The 20561-nt window shown below is 42.9% G+C and overlaps 1 protein-coding gene across 1 annotated transcript; it reads left to right on the forward strand.

Moving 5' to 3' along the window:
- Positions 1–234: 234 nt before the first annotated feature.
- LOC149305600 (polyadenylate-binding protein 1-A) lies at positions 235–8508 on the forward strand. The gene is made up of 16 exons (XM_089477170.1): positions 235–616; positions 1876–2100; positions 3151–3344; positions 3771–3886; positions 4118–4257; positions 4502–4596; positions 4898–5035; positions 5137–5232; positions 5344–5613; positions 5699–5786; positions 5882–5995; positions 6095–6255; positions 6498–6582; positions 7639–7769; positions 7875–7974; positions 8267–8508. Exons 2-15 carry the CDS (start codon positions 1908–1910, stop codon positions 7965–7967), a joined length of 1914 nt encoding a protein of 637 aa, XP_089333296.1. The 5' UTR covers positions 235–616; positions 1876–1907; the 3' UTR covers positions 7968–7974; positions 8267–8508.
- The last annotated feature ends 12053 nt before the right edge of the window (positions 8509–20561 follow it).

Below are 20561 nucleotides of genomic sequence, written 5' to 3' on the forward strand. Positions count from 1 at the left end.
CATTAACAAATAATAACATCTCCATTCCCAAACCGGTGAAACGCACGTATGACGCAGGCCACCACTATCATGGCGACCACAAGCCTACTCACGGAACACAATGGCCCCGCCCCTTCCCCGGACGGGCGGACTTACGAGGATACGTCACATGCGTCGTACGTACATGCGTCCCTATAAATAAGACGCCGATCGGCTCCGGCCTTTTCCCCTCTACCCCGGCTGTTAGTGCTGTGTGTGAGTGTGTGCTCCGGAGCCTGGCCTCGGCACACATTTCTTATTATTAAAAAAATATAAAAATAAAAAAAAATTACAAAATCCTTTGAAAAACCCAGAAAAAACCCTCTTTTTTTTTTCCTTCCAACGTTTTATTTTTCTTTTTGGTTGATTTTAAAAAAAAGCAGATTTTTTTTCCGCGCCCTCTATCTGATTTTAACGCTCGAGAAAAACAAAAAACAAGCAACGGACGAAAAATACACGACTAATTAAAAAAAAAAAGAAGAAAAAAATTGCAAAAACAAAATCCGTTAAAGGAAACCGGTGAAGCAGGAAGAGGCCTCAGCGCACGTTCCGACTTGGAAGTGGCGAAATCGGGCGAATAACCGTCACTCAGGACCAGGTGAGTCTCCTCTCGCATGGGGGCCGAGCTGCTACCTGTTTCTGGGTAGACGGTTCCAAACGTTATCGGTGAGCGCCCGAGTTTGCGTTATTCGCTGTAGTTCACGACGCTGAGGTCCCCGTACTAGTCTGGTTAGAGCCACAAGGGTTAACGAGGGTGGGGACTGGCTGACCAGGTGAAGAGGAGCCGGAAAGGCTTGGAAGTTACATGGAGACGTGATAGACTTAAAGGGGCCGCATGGCAGCGCAGATACACCGGGCCTCGCGGGTATTGCGTGATGTTACGGAGTAAGGTTGCTTCGCTGGGCCGCCCTGTTAGCGTAGGCCCGGGCTACTTTAGACTGCGAATGCTTTGTGGCTTAACGCCAGATGGGCGTAGTGCGGACGCCCCGGATCTTGCCGAAACCCGACCCACACGTGTCGCATTATTACTCGCTCGGTTTAAGCTGCGTTTCGTCAGTTTACGTTTTCCCGTGGGCTGTTGGGAAGGGTATCGGTTTGGCTGGCACGATGTCGGGTGCTCAGGTCATCTGTAGGAGATCGAAACCTTAAACTGCTGGGTCAGAAGCTTAGATGTAATAGGAAGTGGATAAGTAGATCAGCCTCCCAGTAGACGTGGTAGAGGCTAATAAGCATGCATGGGGTAGGCATATGGCTCTTGGTGTGAGTCTTAAGGGCAGGATGAGTTGAGTCTATGCTCTGTAAGGCTCCTCCATGTTCTCCCACCCTTTCCTGTCATCTACATACATGTTCTGGCTGTGAGCACATAAATGACCTGGTTTGTGTGAAGCTGAAATGCGGTCACGCCGTGTCTGCTGACTCACTCGCTCTGTGTTCAGCCCTTTAAATCGTGCTTGTAGTTATTGTTCCACCTCCCGTCTTATCACGTTACTCACGCTGGTCACTCTTGCACCGTAGAGCTTGTGATAAGCTTCTGTCAGTGCAGTAACTGGTTAAAATCATACATAACTATCATGTTCCGGTCCTAAACACGTGTGTGAGCGCGAGCATGTGCTAGATCTGCTTTCATGTAAACTACAGACGGTGAAAGGTACAGAATGCATGCATCACGTGTGCCAATGGACTGAAAGCTCTTTGGCCGGGGCCACGTCTCGTGTTGGTGAATTAAAGTCCTGTGTAAACTAATGCGGTCGTCTACTATGCCATAAGTACGTTGTATTGCATGTACAGCAGAGCATGATGAATACATGTTTACACCCAATAGTCTCCCCTAACGTGTGTTTTTTTTTCTCTTTCTAGCTAAGTTATTCTCTCTAGGAAAAGAGGAAAAGATGAATCCCAGCGCTCCCAGTTACCCCATGGCTTCCCTGTACGTTGGGGATCTGCACCAAGACGTGACGGAAGCCATGCTGTATGAGAAGTTCAGTCCTGCAGGCCCCATCTTGTCAATCAGAGTCTGCAGGGATATGATCACCCGGAGATCTCTTGGCTACGCATACGTCAACTTCCAGCAGCCGGCTGACGGTAAGAGTGGCGTGACCCGCTTCGTGTCCGCTGTTTACGGTCATGTTCGCGGCTAGCGCACTGTTCTCGCGTTATTAATGCGCTTGTATCGTGACCTCAGGCATGATGGGTTACTGACACAAGTTGTAGAAGTTTTACACTTTGATTCTTGGTGGTTTTAACACAAAAAACAATACTTTTTCCACAGCCAATTTTTAAGACATTGATGGCAATATAATTTTCAGCCTTGTTTGCTCAACTTCTGCAATCTTGTGCCAGAATTCCTTATTCATGACTCACACACTGCTTATCATCATGTTTATATAGCGTCGGCAATGTACATGGCACTTCACATCGTGTATATATATATATATGTGTGTGTGTATGACAGCTAGAAACTCATACGTTGGGTAGCGAGGTCCCGGCTCGCTACCTACTGCGGAGGGAGACTATTCACCCTATTTTATAGCTTCCGAGCTTTCTGACTTTTTTTTAATCTTCACGGTAAATCTTCCTTTTTAATGCTTTGTCACAGGTGTCGCATTCAGTGTGTATACTGTTAACCCTTAATGTACTACAGCGGGCTTCGAAAGTTGCGATAACTGCACCTTGTGTTCTTTTGAGAATGACTTGTGTTAATAAACCGTTGACCAGACTTGCTGATCACGTAGAAGCTTTAGTTTTTACAATAAGTCTTACAACGCCTGCAGATTGGGTGAATCGATCTGTTAATAGAAGTGTGTGTGCGTGTCCTTAATGTACTCTTCTGTGGGCAACATATTACCTAAAAACCATAAAAATCCACATGTTATGCCTTAACTCTTAAATAGTGTTAAAAACACTAAATAAACATTTTGGTAGAGTTAATTGCTATTTGCTTTGCCTACCATTCATCACCCCGGTCCCCTGAACACTCGCCCTGAAAGCTGCCAGGCTGGTTATTCCAAAGTTTTAGATTACTTTCCAAACCGCATTCCACGTCTGCTTTCTGCAGACATACCATACATTATTTTGGTGTTTGTGCAACATGTCTTGCTGTGTTGTTAAACTCTATTTTTTTCCCTTTTCTAGCTGAGCGAGCTTTGGATACGATGAACTTTGATGTCATAAAGGGCAAACCTGTGCGTATCATGTGGTCTCAGCGTGACCCCTCTCTCCGTAAAAGTGGTGTTGGTAACATCTTCATCAAGAATCTGGACAAGTCTATTGATAATAAAGCTCTGTACGATACCTTTTCAGCGTTCGGAAATATCCTTTCGTGTAAGGTAGGTTTGCTGAAACGGTGTTAAAAATGGTTTATAGGATACAAATATAGTAAAAACCAAAGCAACTCACCATGAACACCCTAAGTAGAACTCTCAGGGGGCATACAGACATTCAAGTACATGAAATCTGTGCTAAGGCACTGGCTTAGTTTGGGTTCTCTGTTTAGCAAACATCAAGGGGTTCTTTTAGTCTTTGCTCTACTGATTCCCCCAGGATAGTGAAATCAATTCAGCGCTTCTGAGATCAGCCGTGGAAAACACTGTTCCACTTACATGACATGCGATTTGGCTCCACATAGGTCTATTCAGAATACAACATTGGCCCAATTTGTCTGCTATAGCAAACCTCACATCCTAGTCTGCATTTATACCCCGTCAGATTTGCCTCTGTGGAGTAATGCCACTACCTGGCACTCTGTATTTTAGGTCGTGTGTGATGAAAATGGATCAAAAGGCTATGGATTCGTTCACTTTGAGACACAGGAGGCTGCTGAGAGAGCCATCGATAAAATGAACGGCATGCTCTTGAATGACCGCAAAGTGTATGTATCACAAGTAGTTTGTCAAGTTAGATGTTAGCATGTGTGCAAAGATGTGCGACTATCTTCTAATGTGTGCGCAAAAAAAACCCCAACCTACCCTGACCGTGTCAAACTATTCTCCGAATTACTTTGTACAAAAGTTCTGTGAATAGGACATTGCTTCGGCGCAAACGCTTTCGATTGTGGTGGTGACGTGTACCCATGTACTTAGCTTTCTGAATATTTCTGAAGGTTTGTCGGCCGTTTCAAATCCCGCAAAGAAAGAGAGGCTGAACTTGGAGCCAGGGCTAAAGAGTTTACAAATGTATACATCAAGAATTTCGGGGAAGACATGGATGACGAGAGACTTAAGGAAATGTTTGGTAAATACGGTAAGATCCTACACGCGAAATCCGATTACAGGTATTCTCCGGTGAGCCAAACAAGCTCCCTTACTACAACCATCTGTTAACTGATGTTGATTACCAGAAAAATAAATATATGTGTAATAGCTTGCTCTGGGGGGCCAGTTTATGTAAAACACTATCACCCCAATACTTCTATTCCGTTATGCAGTCTTTTTTGTTTCATTATTACTGTGCGGCTTGCATGTCACTAAAGAACTCTTCCTTTCAGGACCAGCTCTTAGTGTTAAAGTTATGACTGATGAACATGGCAAGTCCAAAGGCTTTGGCTTCGTCAGCTTTGAAAGGCATGAGGACGCTCAAAAAGTAAGTTCATTGTTTTAGGAGTAAACAGTCCTGTATTGGTGACCTTTGTGAATATTAATGCATAGAATGGATGTAGATCCCTGATGGTCGAGGGCTATTGTATGCTAAAGCTACAATCGTTGATCATGGCCTCTTTTTCTTAAAGGGCTTAATCACGTTGGCTTGTGCTATAAACTATTTAGAGTAGGCATTGAATTATGTACCGGTCACATTGAAGTTTGGAAAGTAAGATGTTTCTCTAGCAGAATTTATGTACATGAAAAGTATATCTTGCTCATGTATATGTTAATCTTCCTTCAAGGCTGTGGATGACATGAACGGCAAAGATATGAATGGCAAAGCCATATATGTTGGCCGTGCCCAGAAGAAGGTGGAAAGACAAACTGAGCTGAAACGAAAATTTGAACAAATGAAGCAGGACAGAATCACCAGATACCAGGTAAGACGCGTGTCTTGACTAGCCTTTCCTACATTATGAGCTGCAATGTAGTGTTACTCTGTCCGTATTACTCCTCCTGGTAATAAGATTTTTTGTTGTAGGGTGTGAACCTTTATGTGAAGAATCTGGATGATGGTATTGATGATGAACGCCTGCGAAAAGAATTCTCACCTTTTGGGACAATCACCAGTGCAAAGGTAGGTTCCCCAGTGAATGAATTGCTGATGTAATGTACTTCTTTCCCGAACGGCACTTGTAGCATTTTTTCCAGTATCTTTATTCAATTAAATCTCATAAATTTGTTTTAGGTCATGATGGAAGGCGGTCGTAGCAAAGGTTTTGGATTTGTATGCTTCTCCTCCCCCGAGGAGGCCACCAAAGCAGTTACTGAAATGAATGGCAGAATTGTGGCCACCAAACCATTGTATGTTGCTCTGGCACAACGCAAGGAAGAGAGGCAAGCACATCTGACCAATCAGTATATGCAGAGGATGGCCAGCGTTCGTGCCGTACCTAATCCCGTAATCAACCCCTACCAGCCACCACCATCCAGCTACTTCATGGCTGCCTTACCACCTGTAAGTCTATTCTGCCTTTAATACAGTAGTAGATACAACATATATAGCCCATATTTGCGCAATAATATTACTTTTTCCTTCCCAGACTCAGAACCGCGCTGCATACTATCCTGCTGGGCAGCTTGCTCAACTAAGACCAAGTCCCCGCTGGACTGCCCAGGGTGCCAGACATCGTAAGTGTGGGGAAGCTTTTAGACCATATTGAGGTTCTACCACCTGAAGTGGTTGTTTAGACCATAGCAACAATATCTTACCTATTCTTCTACAGCGTTCCAGAACATGCCAGGGACTATCCGCGCTGCTGCTCCGAGGCCACCAGCTTTCGGAGCCATGAGGCCAACCTCTTCCCAGGTTCCACGTGTTGTGTCTGCACAGCGTGTTGGTAAGGATTCTGAATCTCCCCCCCCCCCCCCCCCCCAGTAAGTAGCTGATCCATTTCTCAGTGATGTCTGAACATACTAATATATTTTCCTGTTCTCAGCAAATACATCAACACAGACTATGGGTCCTAGACCCACCACAGCCGCAGCGGCAGCAGCTGCTACTTCCACCGTACGCTCTGTTCCTCAGTACAAGTATGCTGCTGGTGTCCGTAATCCTCAGCAACATCTTGGCACACAACAGCAAGTTACCATGCAGCAGGTATGTTTTTAATATTAAAGGGAACTTTATATTATAATATTCAAAAGGGACTTGCAGATTTTAATGCAGCGGTGTAATGATTAGTCTGTAAGGGTACCTTGCTTTACAGTAATGTTGCAAGTCTGCATGGATAAGCAACCTTGTATAAAGAAGAATCTAGCATTTTTGTATATTAATTAAGTGTTAGTGTCATTTATGTGGTGAGCTACTTAAGCAACTTTCCATGTGCTCTTGGTTTCCAGCCGGCTGTCCATGTGCAAGGTCAGGAGCCTCTGACTGCTTCTATGCTGGCTGCAGCGCCTCCACAGGAACAGAAACAAATGCTTGGTATGTGAAGTTCTCTATTTTTAAAGAGCTGACTGGCGTAGCACGTTTATCTTATTGTAGGCACTAGTAGTGTAGCTTAACCAGTGCTTCTAGAGGAAGGGTGCAAACAAAAGGCTGGGGGATTTTATAGGAAAAGTCTCTAAATGTTTTAATTAACCCCTTCAATCCCCTATAGACGTACCGGGACGTCCAAAAAACGCCCACTAAGAAACCCCTATGGACGTCCCGGTATGTCCAGCCCTTCGTGCGGCGTCGTTTGACAGCCTGGACTCCCCACTGACAGCAGAAGCCGGCTTTCTGCTGTCCGATCGCCTGTAACAGCTTCCGGCATGAAAGCCGGTAAGCTGTTACACTGTAAACTGCCTGATACCTAATTTATATATATTTCTGAAATCAGGACACCTGAATTGATAAACTTGGAGGGGATTTTCCATCACTTTACCTAATTTTGTGAGGATTCAGAGGGAAAATGTAAAAAAAAAAAAAGTTTTTTTCTAATCTTCGCTAGTTTTTACTAAATTTCTTATTCTAAATTTTCAGCTAATCATCCAACTATGGTATCAAACGAAAGCTCTATCTCTCCTTGAAAAAACAATATATAGTTTTCCCTGTGAATAGTGTACCCATGTAAAGTGAATAATCGCTAAACCGACATACCGCAAAAAATGGCAAAATTGCTCTGGGCTTTGAGGTACTAAAAACCCCTGGGATTGAAGGGGTTAAAGCGCAAATCTAGCTCTTGTGCACATGATGGTTTTATATAAGAAAACGGATAAAAGTAATGGCACAATAACAAACGTAACACATTGGGTAACAGTGTCAAGTCACTAAGGATATTTTATTTAATATAGACTGAGACTGATTTCTCATCTTTCAGCACAGCACCCTCAGATGGCGCGTGTACTCTATAGGCAGCTCTATTGGCTTTTATATTTGACTCATTTTCTGCACATTTGTTGTATGTGTGCTTTTGGGAGTCATATTTACAATAGGTTCCCACTACTGCTAGTGAGGACTTCCCTTTCTCTGATTAAACTCTGAACTGTTATCTTTTAGGTGAGCGTCTATTCCCTCTGATCCAAGCTATGCATCCAACCCTTGCTGGTAAAATTACTGGCATGCTACTGGAGATTGACAACTCTGAGCTTCTTCACATGCTGGAGTCACCAGAGTCTCTGCGCTCCAAGGTATGTTAAAGCTCTTGTCTGAAGCAGACTAATGCCCTGCGCCTCTGATAAGCCTCAGTTCATGTGCACGATTGTTAAAAACTTGATCCTTCCTGATTGTTGCAGGTGGATGAAGCTGTTGCTGTGCTGCAGGCCCATCAGGCTAAGGAGGCTGCCCAGAAAGCCGTGAATAACACCACAGGAGTGGTTGCTGTGTAACATACATGTAAGTTCAATAGGTGGCCTTACTGATTTGATTGTTATCTCTGGGGTTGTCATTTGCATGTTGACATAGACCAACAGCCCAAGTTGAATGTCTGAACTTTCCATTAAGCTGTCGGTATTTTCCCCTCCCCAGCCCAAGATGTGTTTAAGACATTTGCTGTTAACTTTAAACATGCAGTAAGGTTATAAACCATTCTTGAACTGAGCAGAAGTCCCAAACAATTGATTGGGAACTTTTAAGTAGACCAGCCTATGCTCTAAGTACACGTTGGAGTAATTTTTTTTCTTTGAAGACAGATGGAACGTCAATGAACCTCACTTCACCGGAGAAAACTACCAAAACATGGAAAAACCTGAAATCTTGCAAAAAACACTGCAAAACATAAAATCCAATAAAAAAGGAAAGGAAACGTCAATGCTTACGTACAGAGCAAATGCCAGGTCTGGCATAATTGCTAGTCCTAGATAAAAAAAAAAAATATATAAAATTAAAAAAAATAGCAAAATAAAAAAACAAACCTAATGTTTTTTTAGTCCTGGGGAAAGGCATTTTGAAAACAGTACGGGAAGTTAAGCATTCCTTTCTTTTGATTTTGTAATTTACTGTGGAAAAGCTCAGAATTTCACTGCAGTAGGTTGTGGGAAATGATAGCTGGGCAAAGAAACATAATTTGGATTATAAAAATTCTTGCTTTAATAAAATTACTTTAAAACAATTTTGATGTCCGAGTGAAACTTATTGTAGGATAAGTGGTCTATGCCACACTCTCTCTACTTGGCCTTACAAGTGTCAGAAAAGTGTTAAATTGTACAAATTCAGTTTCTGGATATTGGGTGATTGGTCATTTTTATGTCATATGCATATTAGCTCCATTTTAGTGTAAATGACTTCATGCAAATAGGTTACATAGTTATATAGGCTGAAAAAAGACATGCGTCCAAGTTCAGCCTTTCCTATATCTGTTAATTCAAATTACCGTATTTGCTCGATTATAAGACGAGGTTTTTTCAGAGCAAATGCTTTTTTTCCTATAGGGTCGTCTTATTTTCAGGATTTTTCTTGTTTTCCTAAATTAATATTCAGATTTTGGGGGGTTGTCTTACACACACACACACACACACACACACACCGTATTTGCTCGATTGTGTGTGATGAGCAAGTTCTAAAATTAGCACTTTATCTTAAAACAATTCTCGCATGAAAGGGCTAAAATACTGGCATGTTAAATGCCCATGGGTGTCTACTTTAAAATAAAAAAAATGTATGATTTAATTGGGTAAATTGAATTGGCCGGATTCAACAATGTCCCAATTAACACAGGGGAAGGATGACCATATGCCTAATTTCCAATTTAAAAAAATGCACATGTCCCAAATGTGGCTTTTAGCCCCCAAACAACCCGACAAACGCATGCATGGGGGGTATCACTGTACTTAGGAGATGTTGCTGAACACATATTGGGGTGTTGTGAGACAGTGACCTATACCAGGAGCAGTAAATTCATATTTGAAATACCCTGGGGTGCCTAGTCTTCAAAAATATATGGTTTGATGGAGTAAATTGTATTGGCCGGCTTCAAAGATACCCGGAATAGCACATGGGAGCAGAATTACCAGATTTGGGAAAAATGGTTTTGAAATAGAAAAACGCTACTTGTACCTATTGACCCATAACTTGCAGAAAAAAGCAAACAAACACACGTTATTGGGTATGTGGCTGAAAGCTTGGTCGATTTAGCGTCTAAACGGTTCCAAAGTTCTAAACATCTTCCATGAAGAAGGCAGATTGTTTGGATCTTATCTATACCAATAGAATATTATATTGTAAATAGTCAATTCTGAGCTAGAACCTCCGGGTCCTATATATAATAGAAATTTTGGAAGGGCCAAAGAAAAACTAGCCGATCCTGAGACATTTACATTGTTCTATACCTAGATTGGCTGGTAATTGCTTCTTCCACAGACATGCTTAGTCTTCATTTGTCAAAAATCAAGTCAACATTGGAAGCTCTAATGTCTAGATGTTAACAAATGCTTTGATTTATGGGAATGATGATAGATTCCAAGATGGTGAGAATTTTTTTTTCTCTCTGGGGAGACTAGAGGTCAAAGGACCAATTCGATGTTCCATAAGAAGAGCCATGAAGGTTCTACGTTCTCTGGTCACTCCTATTCCGGTGGTTCCTTGGGAAAAGCACGCGTGAGTCCTTTACAAATGATGATCCTGAGGGCTTGGGATAGACGTCAATGTTAAATTATTTCACCAGAGTTCACAGTCTCCTAATTAAAGGAAGGGGATGTGGTTCCCCCTGAACAGTTGGTGCCCAATTACCAAAGATGCACCGGACAGATTGGAGAGCCAAAGTGACAGGTCATATGTTAAAAATGGGAGATGGAAACAAGACAATCGGATGCGTTCTTTAAATTTCATGGATCTAAAGGCAGTCTTCTAACTTCTAACATTTAAGCTTTTTATCCTAGGTCTTTCAGTTCTGGTGCTATCAGACACTACAGTAGTAGCTATTTGAAAAAGCAGGGAGGTACCAGGTCTTAATCCCTGGGGAGGTGGTGTGCAATTGATGTGAATTGGGTACCAAAATGTACCATTTCTGCAGTTCACGTCATAGGAACTCAAAATGTTTTATCAGGCAAGTTAAGTCAAGGTTCCCCTCAGCAACAAGCCATCTTCAAAGATTGTAGAGGTCCTGTCGTAGACCTTGTGGCAACAAAAGAAAACTCAAAACTTTTTGGTTCCTTAAGAATATGACAGACTGGTGATTTATAGCATCACACTCATTTCACTGGTTCCCAGGGTTATTCAGAAAAATACGAAAGACAACGTGAAGGTCATTGTGATCATTCCTTTTTGACCCAGGAGAGCATGGTTCACTGTACTCCTTTACTTTCAGCCCCTGTCCTGCCTCAAAGGATTCAGAATTAAAATCACTATGGTTGGCTGCCGTTTAGAGTCTGGAAAATGAAATTTCAAAGTCACTCCTGGTAGCTTATCCAGGTAGGGTAGGAAATTATAAAATCCCCAGAACCTCCCCTTTACCCTCACTGCAGATTTCTTCAGCAAGTTGGTGGTTCTACCAGCGGAATGATGCCCGCTGCCTAAGCTACACTAAATTTCTGAGTATTACAGAAGAATGGGGTATGTCAGACATAGACCTCATGGCCTCAGCATTTTAAGCAGCTCAATGCATTTAGGCATGTAGACGTGGCCAAGACAACTTGCTGAAGTTCAAACCGAGCATCGGAATGGGAAAGAAAGGGGATTTAAGTGACTTTGGTTGTTGGTGCCAGGCGGGCGGGTCTTAGTATTTCAGAAAATTGTTGATTTCTAACGATAATTTGTTTTTCCTTAGTCCTAACGGCAGCACAAGAGGGGTATTACTGCCCCTGTGAACAATTAGGACAGGTGGAAAATTAATGACTTACACAATTAAATAAGCAATTAACCCCCTTTACTACCCCTATAAAAGGAACTCCACCCCTAACCACAGAGTGCTATAACAAGAATAATAAAAAAATATAAGAGGGAGGGATATTAGTGTGCTGCCGTTAGGACTAAGGGAAAACAAATTATCGTTAGAAATTAATGATTCCCTTACGTCCTAACTGGCAGCACAAGAGGGGAAGTAGCTAGAAGATTACCTATGAGGGAGGGTCTTCCGGCTGAACGACGTTCAGAACAGACGGCCCAAAGGCAGTGTCTTCCGAACGTCTTAAATTTAGCCTATAATGGCTTATAAAAGTGGAGTTAGAACTCCAGGAGGCTGCAGCACAAATATGTTGAAGAGGGATGAGGCCCCTCTCAGCAGCCGAGGTAGCTACCGCTCTGGTAGAGTGAGCGCGGACAAAGGAGGCAAGCCTTGAGCTGAGAAGGGTTCTCTGATGGCTTTCTTTATCCACCTGCTCAGGGATGGTTTAGAAGCTTAAGATCCTTTGTTCCTGCCAAAAAACTGTGGAAAGAGATTTTCATCTTTCCTGAAGACACCGGATCTTTGTAGATAGATCTGCAGACATCTGGAGACTGTAGAAGAGATTCTTCTTCTGTTGAAGGATCTGGGTGAAAAACAGGTAGAGAAATGACCTGATTAATGCTCTGAAACGAAGGTCACTTCGGTAAAAAAGCTGGCAGGAACCTTAGGAGAACCCTATCAGGCAGGAATAGGGTGTAAGGCTCAAAGGCACACAGAGCTCACCAATTCTCTTGGCAGAGGTGATCGCCACTAGGAAGGCAGCCTTCCAGGAAAGGTACTTCATGTCCACGCTTTCCAATGGCTCGAAGGGGGGAGAGCATAACCCCTGAGCACGACAGTAAGGTCCCATTGAGGGAGTGGTCTCAGGATCTTAGGTTTTAACCTTTCGGCTCCTTTAAGGAACCTCCTGATAAGGGGTTCTTGGGACAGAGGTTCCCCTAAAAAAACCCGATATGACTGAGGTGTGCACTCTGAGAGTAGAGGGAGCCAGGCCTTTATCTAGTCCATCTTGGAGGAACTGTAATATGGAAGAAATGGGGGGATCTGAGAAACCCACTTTGTTCTTCGCACACCATAATGAAAAAGAGTGTCTAATCCGGTTGTAAGCTCTATTAGTAGACTCCGCTCTCGAATGAGACAAAGTCCTCAAGACCCCAGAAGAAAGTCCACTATCCTTCAATAGGGAGCTGTCAATCTCAGGCTGTCAAATTGAGAATTCTCAGATCTAGGTGAGAACCTGTGCCCAGAAACACAGGGTTCTCTGATATTGGAAGCTTCCAGTACAGACCCTGACTCATCCCCATGAGCTGGGTGAACCACTCTTTGGCCAGAATGGAATTATCGCAATAATCGAGGTCTGTTCCTGTCTGATCTTCATCAATACCCTTGGTATCATTGAAATTGGAGGGAAGATGAAAGCCAGCCCGAACCTCCAAGGGATGGACAGAGCATCTATCACCCAAGGATTGTCCTCCCTGTATAGGAAGCAGAAGATCTTCACCTTGGCGTTGAACCTCGTAGCCATTAAGTCGATTTCTGGCATTCCTCACCGAAGAGTAATTTGATAAAATACTTCCTGGTTTAGTGACCATTCACCTGGAACATTGAGACCCTGACTCAGACGGTCCACTACCACATTGAAATATCCGAACGTGGACTGCAGAGAGGTGGGAGAGGTTCTGCTCTGCCCATGATAGGATCATTCCCACTTCCTTGAGAAGAGGTTGAGATCTCGTGCCACCCTGTTTGTTGATGTAATAAACCGCCGTCATGTTGTCTGAACGAACTCTCACCGCTTTGCCGCGGATTTGAGGAGCAAAGTGAAGGAGCGCCAATCTGATTGCTCTGAGCTCTCTGAAGTTCGAAGACATAAGGCTCTCTGGACGGGACCAAGTACCTCGTACTGGAATGTCCTCTAGATGGGCTCCCCAACCTAGAAGGGATGCGTCCGTGGTCAACAGAATCCAGGCTGGCTGAATCAAGGACCTCCCATCTTTCAGATGCTCCCACCAACTGAGGGAGCGACGGACTTGAGGAGACAGGGTGCACATTTTGTTCAACCCTAATGGGTTGCGATTCCAAATGCCCAAAACTTCTGATTGGAGAGGGCGTAGGTGCCAAAGGGCCCAAGGGACTGCATCCACAGTTCCTGACATGTGCCCTAACATCTTCATAAGCGTTCTGATGGACACCGACTGAGGGGTCCTTAGAGAACTGGCGGCTCTGACAACCCGATTGTGTCTGTCGAGAGACAGAGAGAGAGAGTCATCTGGGTCGAGTCAATTATGAACCCCAGAAACTTCCTGGAAGTGGATGGAACCAACTTGGACTTTTGGTAGTTTTTGGCAGAAAAATGAGCCTGCTGAAGATGAGAATACAGAATTCCTGTAGAAGCGGCTTTTAGAAGCCAATCGTCTAAATATGGACGATTTCTAGGCCTTCTAGTCTCAAGATTGCTACCACGACAACTACAACCTAGGTAAAGGTATGAGGAGCAGAGGAGATTCCGAAGGGAAGGGCAGTAAACTGAAGGTGTTTCACTTCGCCACAATGGGATACAGTCACACGCAGATACTGTGGGCTTGGCAAACAGGAACATGAAGCTAAGCGTCCTTCAAGTCTATAGAGACCATCACCATCTCCCGGAGTAAGATATTTATTACAGAGCGGATGGACTCCATGCGGAATTTCTTTCTTGCTATGAACTTGTTCAAATAGCGAAGATCTTTGATCATCGGCCAGTCTCCTGTATATAGGCGTGGATAGAAGCCTCTAGGACTCTTAGCCTCTCGCACGAGAGAATCCTTGTCAGAACAAAATTAAGAGGAGGTAGAGAAACAAAAGGCTTTGGTATGTACCTCTCCCAAGCCTCCAGAAAAAAAAGATAGACGACCTCCCACCAGGGGGTCAAGCACTGGAAGGAGGGGTTACCTCCGGACTCTCTGGCGCCAGTCTCTCGGCGACAAAGGTCCTTTCTCTTCTCATAGGACCCGCAGGAGCGACCTGCTCCTCTTTTCTGAGTCCCCTGACGCCATTGGGATCTAGAAGGTCCCTGGGACCTGGATCCTCTGGACTGTCTGCCCCTCCCTCTAGAAGCCTGCTGGGGGAGGGATTTGCCTTTCTTGTCAGAAAGGCCCTCCATGATCCTGTCCAGCTCACTGCCAAACAGCTTGCCAGGTTCGTAAGGCAACCCACAAAGCGAAAATTTGGAGGCGTTGTCCGCTTTCCAGGGTTTTAACCATAGGGGTCTCCTTGCAGCAGCAGATAGCGCCATAGATTTGGAGGCTAGCTTCAGATGTTGAGGCGCAGCATTCGAAAGGAATACCACAGCCAGTTGAGCTGTTTTAAACTGCTTCAAGATATCATCTCTTGGAACACCTGCATCAATATCCGACCGGATTTGAGACATTCTGGTGCACAGAAAATTAGTAACCTCACTAGAGGCAATAGCCACAGAAGCTGAGGCAGAAGCAGCTGCATAATTGCGGCACAAGGAACACTCTGCGCGCCTATCCATGGCATCATCGGCCGGTGCCACGGTCCTCTTGAACATCTTGGCGATGGCCATATCGACTTTAGGGGGAGGACCCCATGGGCGCTGCTGGTCTACATTAAGCGGAAACATAGATTTGAACCGCTTGGTGATAACCGGACCTTTTTCCGGGAATTTCCATTCAGTCTCCATTAACTTAATGAGAGACTCATCCACTTTGAAGGCCCTTTGCCCTCTAGAGGTGGTTTCTGGAGCTTCCTTAGGGTCAACATCCTGGTCCCCCTGACCGGATGGACTTTAGTAACCGTTGGGTTTTCTCAATGGGAAACCAGAACGATGAAGCAGGTTCTTCTTCTTCAGAAGAGTCAAGCTCACCTACAGTGAGATAAGCGTCTTCAGACATAGGGACCACCCTAGGAGGGGATTGGGCCATAGGTCTCTTTATCTGGAGTGTATCCTCAAATCTCTTGATAGAGGATCCAACAAAATCTTTAACCCAAATCATCATATCATGTATATTGGGTTCTGCCTCGGGGGATCTCTGCAACTTGAGCAGCGACTATTAGGGTAAGCATCCTCTAGAGGTGTATCACACCCGCGGCAGGTAAAATGCCTGCGCTTGGCAGTGGACTTGCGCCCCTCAGGAGCAGGATCCTCTGGAGTACGGGATGACATCTGCAAAAGAGATGACCAAAATAATATAAAGAGTTTTATTAAACATAAAAATCTTTTTAGTTATACCTACCCTGAGATTGAAAATGCAAGGGAAGGATAACACACAAAGCCAAAGATAGACAGGAGACTCTAGGAAGGCTAACTTAATAGCTGTACCAAGAGACAGCCTAAAGGACACTACCAGGTTAATATACACTGGCAGAGAGCCAAAACAGGAAGCCACGCCCCCCGGAAGTGATGTCAGACACCACAAAAGAAAATCAGGAATCCAAGAAAGAACAAACTTTCTAAAGGAATACTACTGATGCTGAGGGAAAAGAAATGGATTCCTTCCCCTCAGCAGCTAAAACGAGTACAGGGAGGCATAGAGAAACTCCAGAACATCACAGCCTAGATCAGCAGACATGAAGATAAGCAGCTGGGAGGAGACATCCAAACCAGTCAGGTATAGATCCAGCACGAACACACAGATAATGCTGGGTGAAATGAGGCCGTCCTGCAGCACAGCAGGGCAGCAGATAAAAATAGGATACACAATCCAACAGGAGGGCACCTGAAAAAAAGTAAAATAAAGGTTAGCAAGCTAACACAAGGTCTCACACAGAGACCACCACCTGTCCCAATATGTCCAAAGGACAGAAAAAAGCACTCTGTGGTTAGGGGTGGAGTTCCCTTTATAGGGGGAGTAAAGGGGGTTAATTGCTTATTTAATTGTGTAAATCATTAATTTTCCACCTGTCCTAATTGTTCACAGGGGCAGTAATACCCCTCTTGTGCTGCCAGTTAGGACGTGAGGGAATGCTAATCTACTGGGATTTTCAGAGAATGATCCGAAAAAGAGAAGCGAGCGGCAGTTGTGTGGACGAAAATGTTGATGTCAGGATAATTGGCAGACTGGTACAAGATGACAGAAAGGCAACAGTAACTCAAATAACGACTCGTTACAACCAAGGTATGCAGAATACCATCTCATGTTGAACCTTGAAGCACATGGGCTACAGCAGCAGACCACACCGGGTGCCACTCCTGTCAGCTAAGAACATGAAACCGAGGCTACAATTCACACAGGCTCACCAAAATTGGACAATGGAAGACTTGGAGAACGTTGCCTGGTCTGATGGGTCTCGATTCCAGCTGCTGCATTCAGATGGCAGGGTCAGACTTTGGCGTAAACAACATAAAAGCATGGATCCATCCTGCCTTGTATCAACGGTTCAGGTTGGTGGTGTAATGGTGTGGGGGACATTTTCTTGGCACACTTTGGGCCCCTTAGTACCAATTGAGCATCGTTTAAATGCGACAGCCTACCTGAGGTGTTGTTGCTGACCATGTCCTTTGGGAGATTTGCATCATGGATGTGCAGCCGACAAATCTGCAGCAAGTGCGGGATGCCATCATGTCCATATGGACCAAAATCTCTGAGGAATGCTTCCAGCACCTCGTACAAAGTACGCCACGAAGAACGAAGTCAGTTCTGAAGGCAAAATGGGGTCCAACCCTGCACTAGCAAGGCATACCTAATAAAGTGGCAGTATATATTTATTAGATTCAAAATGTATTTTGATTACAGTTTACTTAACGATTTGATCTTTCATTTTTTATTTATTGATTTAATATTTGTGTACTTTTTCTGTTGGTATGTAGAAACAGCCCGGTAGGATTTAACTATTTATTTACTAGGCTTGGACATCTTATCGATGCAGACATTTGACCAACTATTGAATTGTTTTTTTTTAACGGGGGGGGTCTACTAATTGTCTGGTAAGTGCTTCATTGTTTTCAACATAATTTAATGTGGGTGAGTGCCTATATAACTAGTATGGAAGTGACTTTTAAAAAGCACACTGGTGCGTAATCTGTCTACCGTTTGCTTTTCCTTCTCTACATAGTTTTGTCTTTGTAAGAATTATATCATTGTTTTCACATAGCTTTGATTACAATAAAGAACAGCTTTTACTGCATTGTTACCCTTTGTGGACTTCTGCTCTTCTTTTTGGTGTGATCACCCTTATCGTCTATTTTGATTGCATGAGATGATGTCCCAGTGTGGCTTTAGCACCCAATTGTAGGAGCACCGGAGATAGTAACATAGTTCATAAGGTTGAAAAAAGACCAAAGTCCATCAAGTTCAACCTATATACATATTGTGTCCCTACTGTGTTGATCCAGAGGAAGGCAAAAAAACCCTTATGAAGCAGATGCCAATTGCCCCATACCAGGGGGAAAATTCCTTCCCGACTCCAAATATGGCAATCAGAATAAATCCCTGGATCAACGTTCTGTCCCTATTAATCTAATATCCATAACTTGGAATATTATTGCTTTCAAGAAACACGTCCAGGCTCCTTTTGAACTCTTTTATTGAGTTTACCATTACCACTTCCTCTGGCAGAGAGTTTCATAATCTCACCGCTCTTACTGTAAAGAACCCCCGTCTGTGCTGGTGTAGAAACCTTTCCTCCAACCGTAGAGGATGTCCCCTTGTTATAGATACAGTCCTGGGTATAAATAGGTCCTGGGAGTGATCTCTGTACTGTCCCCTTATATATTTATACATAGTTATTAAACCCCCCTAAGATGATGATGATAACAAAAAAACCTACAGACTAAGCCTATATATGGTTGTTTGAGCGCCTCCCTGCAATATGTTGCATACAGTCATCTATGTCTTGTTTGATCAACACGAATCTATTTGTATTGTCTGTATATAATTTACATTTATATATTTATTAGGGTTGTGTGGGCTTTTAAGAACATTTCGGTTTCATTGTTTTTACAATTTGGTTTGGCATGAGTTAAAAATGGAGGATTCTTGTCTATTAACAATTTTTTAACAACAAATTGTATGCACTATTTGCCTTAAAAACGCAAGCCGTTTATAAAAAGGTTGCATAAAACTAGCTATAGTAAAACTGTTAAAATTGGCCTGACCTGCAGTTACCAAAATAGGCAAAAATCCTAGGCATAGGAAAAATGTTTAAAAGATGGACAAAGAATACACCGCATGTGCTTGATTATAAGACGACCCCCCCAAAAATTTGAATATTAATTTAGGAAGTAAAAAAGCCTGAAAATAAGACTACCCTATAAGAAAAAAGTTTTACTAGTAAATATTAATTCACATGTTTATGAAAAAACTATTTTTTTCATATTTAATAAAAACTATAATTCAGAAAAATGTACTTTTTATTATTTCATTTTATTTGCCAACCTGACCCAGTTATGCACATCTGCCCCCCCCAGATATGCCTTATACCCCCTTATATGCCACTCTGCCCCCCCCCCCCCCAAATGCCTTATACCCAGTATATATCCCCCAACTTACCAGTGCTTCCCTAGACCCTTTGAATGTACGTAGTTTAAGAAGCCCGGCCTGAATTTTTGGTTATATAAATAAGAATCATAATTACATGGACATATTCATATTCTCTTGACTACGAATATATCCAAGTATATGGGTTGATTATGGCCTACGCGACGGCCTATTCTAATATCCATAGCGTCTGCATATAAGTCCAGGATGACCTGAGGTTTAGATGTTAAATCCCCAGCAGTCATATGATAGCATATAGGTCTAGTATGGCTAATGGGAGTTGCATGCGAAATGCAACAGTTTCTCTTACTTGAAAGCAATGCTTCATGGTTAGACTTTGGGGGTGAGGGGGATAAGCAAAGATTAATGAAATTTCTTAAAATATGCTCAGGCTCAGGTGTTTCCATAGCACTTATGGAGTGTGCTCTCAAACCAGCTGGAGGGTGTAGGCATGTTCATATGTTAATGCAGCATGGAAATTGTGGCTGTAACCCACTGGTCACAGCCTTTTGGCAAATTACCAAAAGGTGCTCTACTCAAAGAAACAAATTGTGAAACCAAACACTGCTCAACATCTAGGCAATTTAAACTACTCTCCCAAAACTGTGTAAGACAGAAATGCAGCCACAAAACTCCTTTGTTAAACTGGTCACCCTTAGGTACTTAGGTGTGAAATAATCCAAAAACATGCCTCATACACTCTGCGGACAGATGTTATGGCCACCAGGAAAAAGACAATTTTGTTGTGTGTATTTTTAAGGAGTTCAAATGACCGGTCAAGCACATATAACAGTTAAATCAATGGATTTAGCGTCAGGCTCTGAGACAAAAGCAGCAATCTGGTTGTAGGCACTTTCTTAAACCCAATGGAAAATAAATGTAGACTATGTGTCACGGTCGCAGTAAATGGGTCAAGTATTCCTCCTACCACTCCAGGATCATGTTCCAAAGAGGGCCGCAGACAAGAACCCAGTGGCTGTTGATGCTTCCACACTGATGTGAGGGTAAAATGCTATACATTTGATACAATCATTGAAAAGAGAAATATGATCAGCAGCCTTGCAAATGCATTGTCCTTCAATGATCCCTTTCCTTGATTTATTTCTGTTAAGTACCCGAAAGTAAAAATTTCCCACACCATTCAAAATTCAAACCAGTAGTTATTAAACATTAACATAAATCGAAATTCAATATATAGATATATATTCTACAAAGAAATCAACAAGTTGGCCGAATAGGTGCATTTGATTGGTTTACAGTGCTAATACTTGGCACCGTAAAACAGATTTAATGATGCATCACCTTCAAAGCGCACATTACTGCACTAAAAATTCAAATTAAATGCATTAAAAACACAGCCCTGTGTATGTACCATGAGAAAGCGTAGCTTTTTTTTTTTGTCAGGATCCATATAATTACCGTATTTGCTCGATTTTAAGACAACCGTGATTATAAGACCCCCAAAATCTGAATATTAATTTATGAAAAAAAAAGAAAAAGCCTGAATATAAGACAACCCTATAGGAAAAAAGTTACCAGTAAATGTTAATTCATGTAAACTATGTGAACAATTTTTTTTTTTAATAAAAGCTATGATTGAGAAAAATATTTAGTTTTAATTT

Source organism: Sceloporus occidentalis, unplaced genomic scaffold (genome assembly GCF_023333645.1).
Source record: "Sceloporus occidentalis isolate IW3139 unplaced genomic scaffold, rSceOcc1.0.p SCAF_11, whole genome shotgun sequence".
NCBI lineage: Eukaryota > Metazoa > Chordata > Lepidosauria > Squamata > Phrynosomatidae > Sceloporus > Sceloporus occidentalis.

What these genes read in the sequence shown, in the direction of transcription:
- LOC149305600 (XM_089477170.1), top strand. Translation starts at nt 1,908, where the DNA reads ATGAATCCCAGCGCTCCCAGTTACCCCATGGCTTCCCTGTACGTTGGG. An exon ending in GGAAATGTTTGGTAAATACG is followed by an intron (nt 4,258 to 4,501) that starts GTAAGATCCTAC and finishes TCTTCCTTTCAG; the next exon opens with GACCAGCTCTTAGTGTTAAA. An exon ending in CAGAGTCTCTGCGCTCCAAG is followed by an intron (nt 7,770 to 7,874) that starts GTATGTTAAAGC and finishes TGATTGTTGCAG; the next exon opens with GTGGATGAAGCTGTTGCTGT.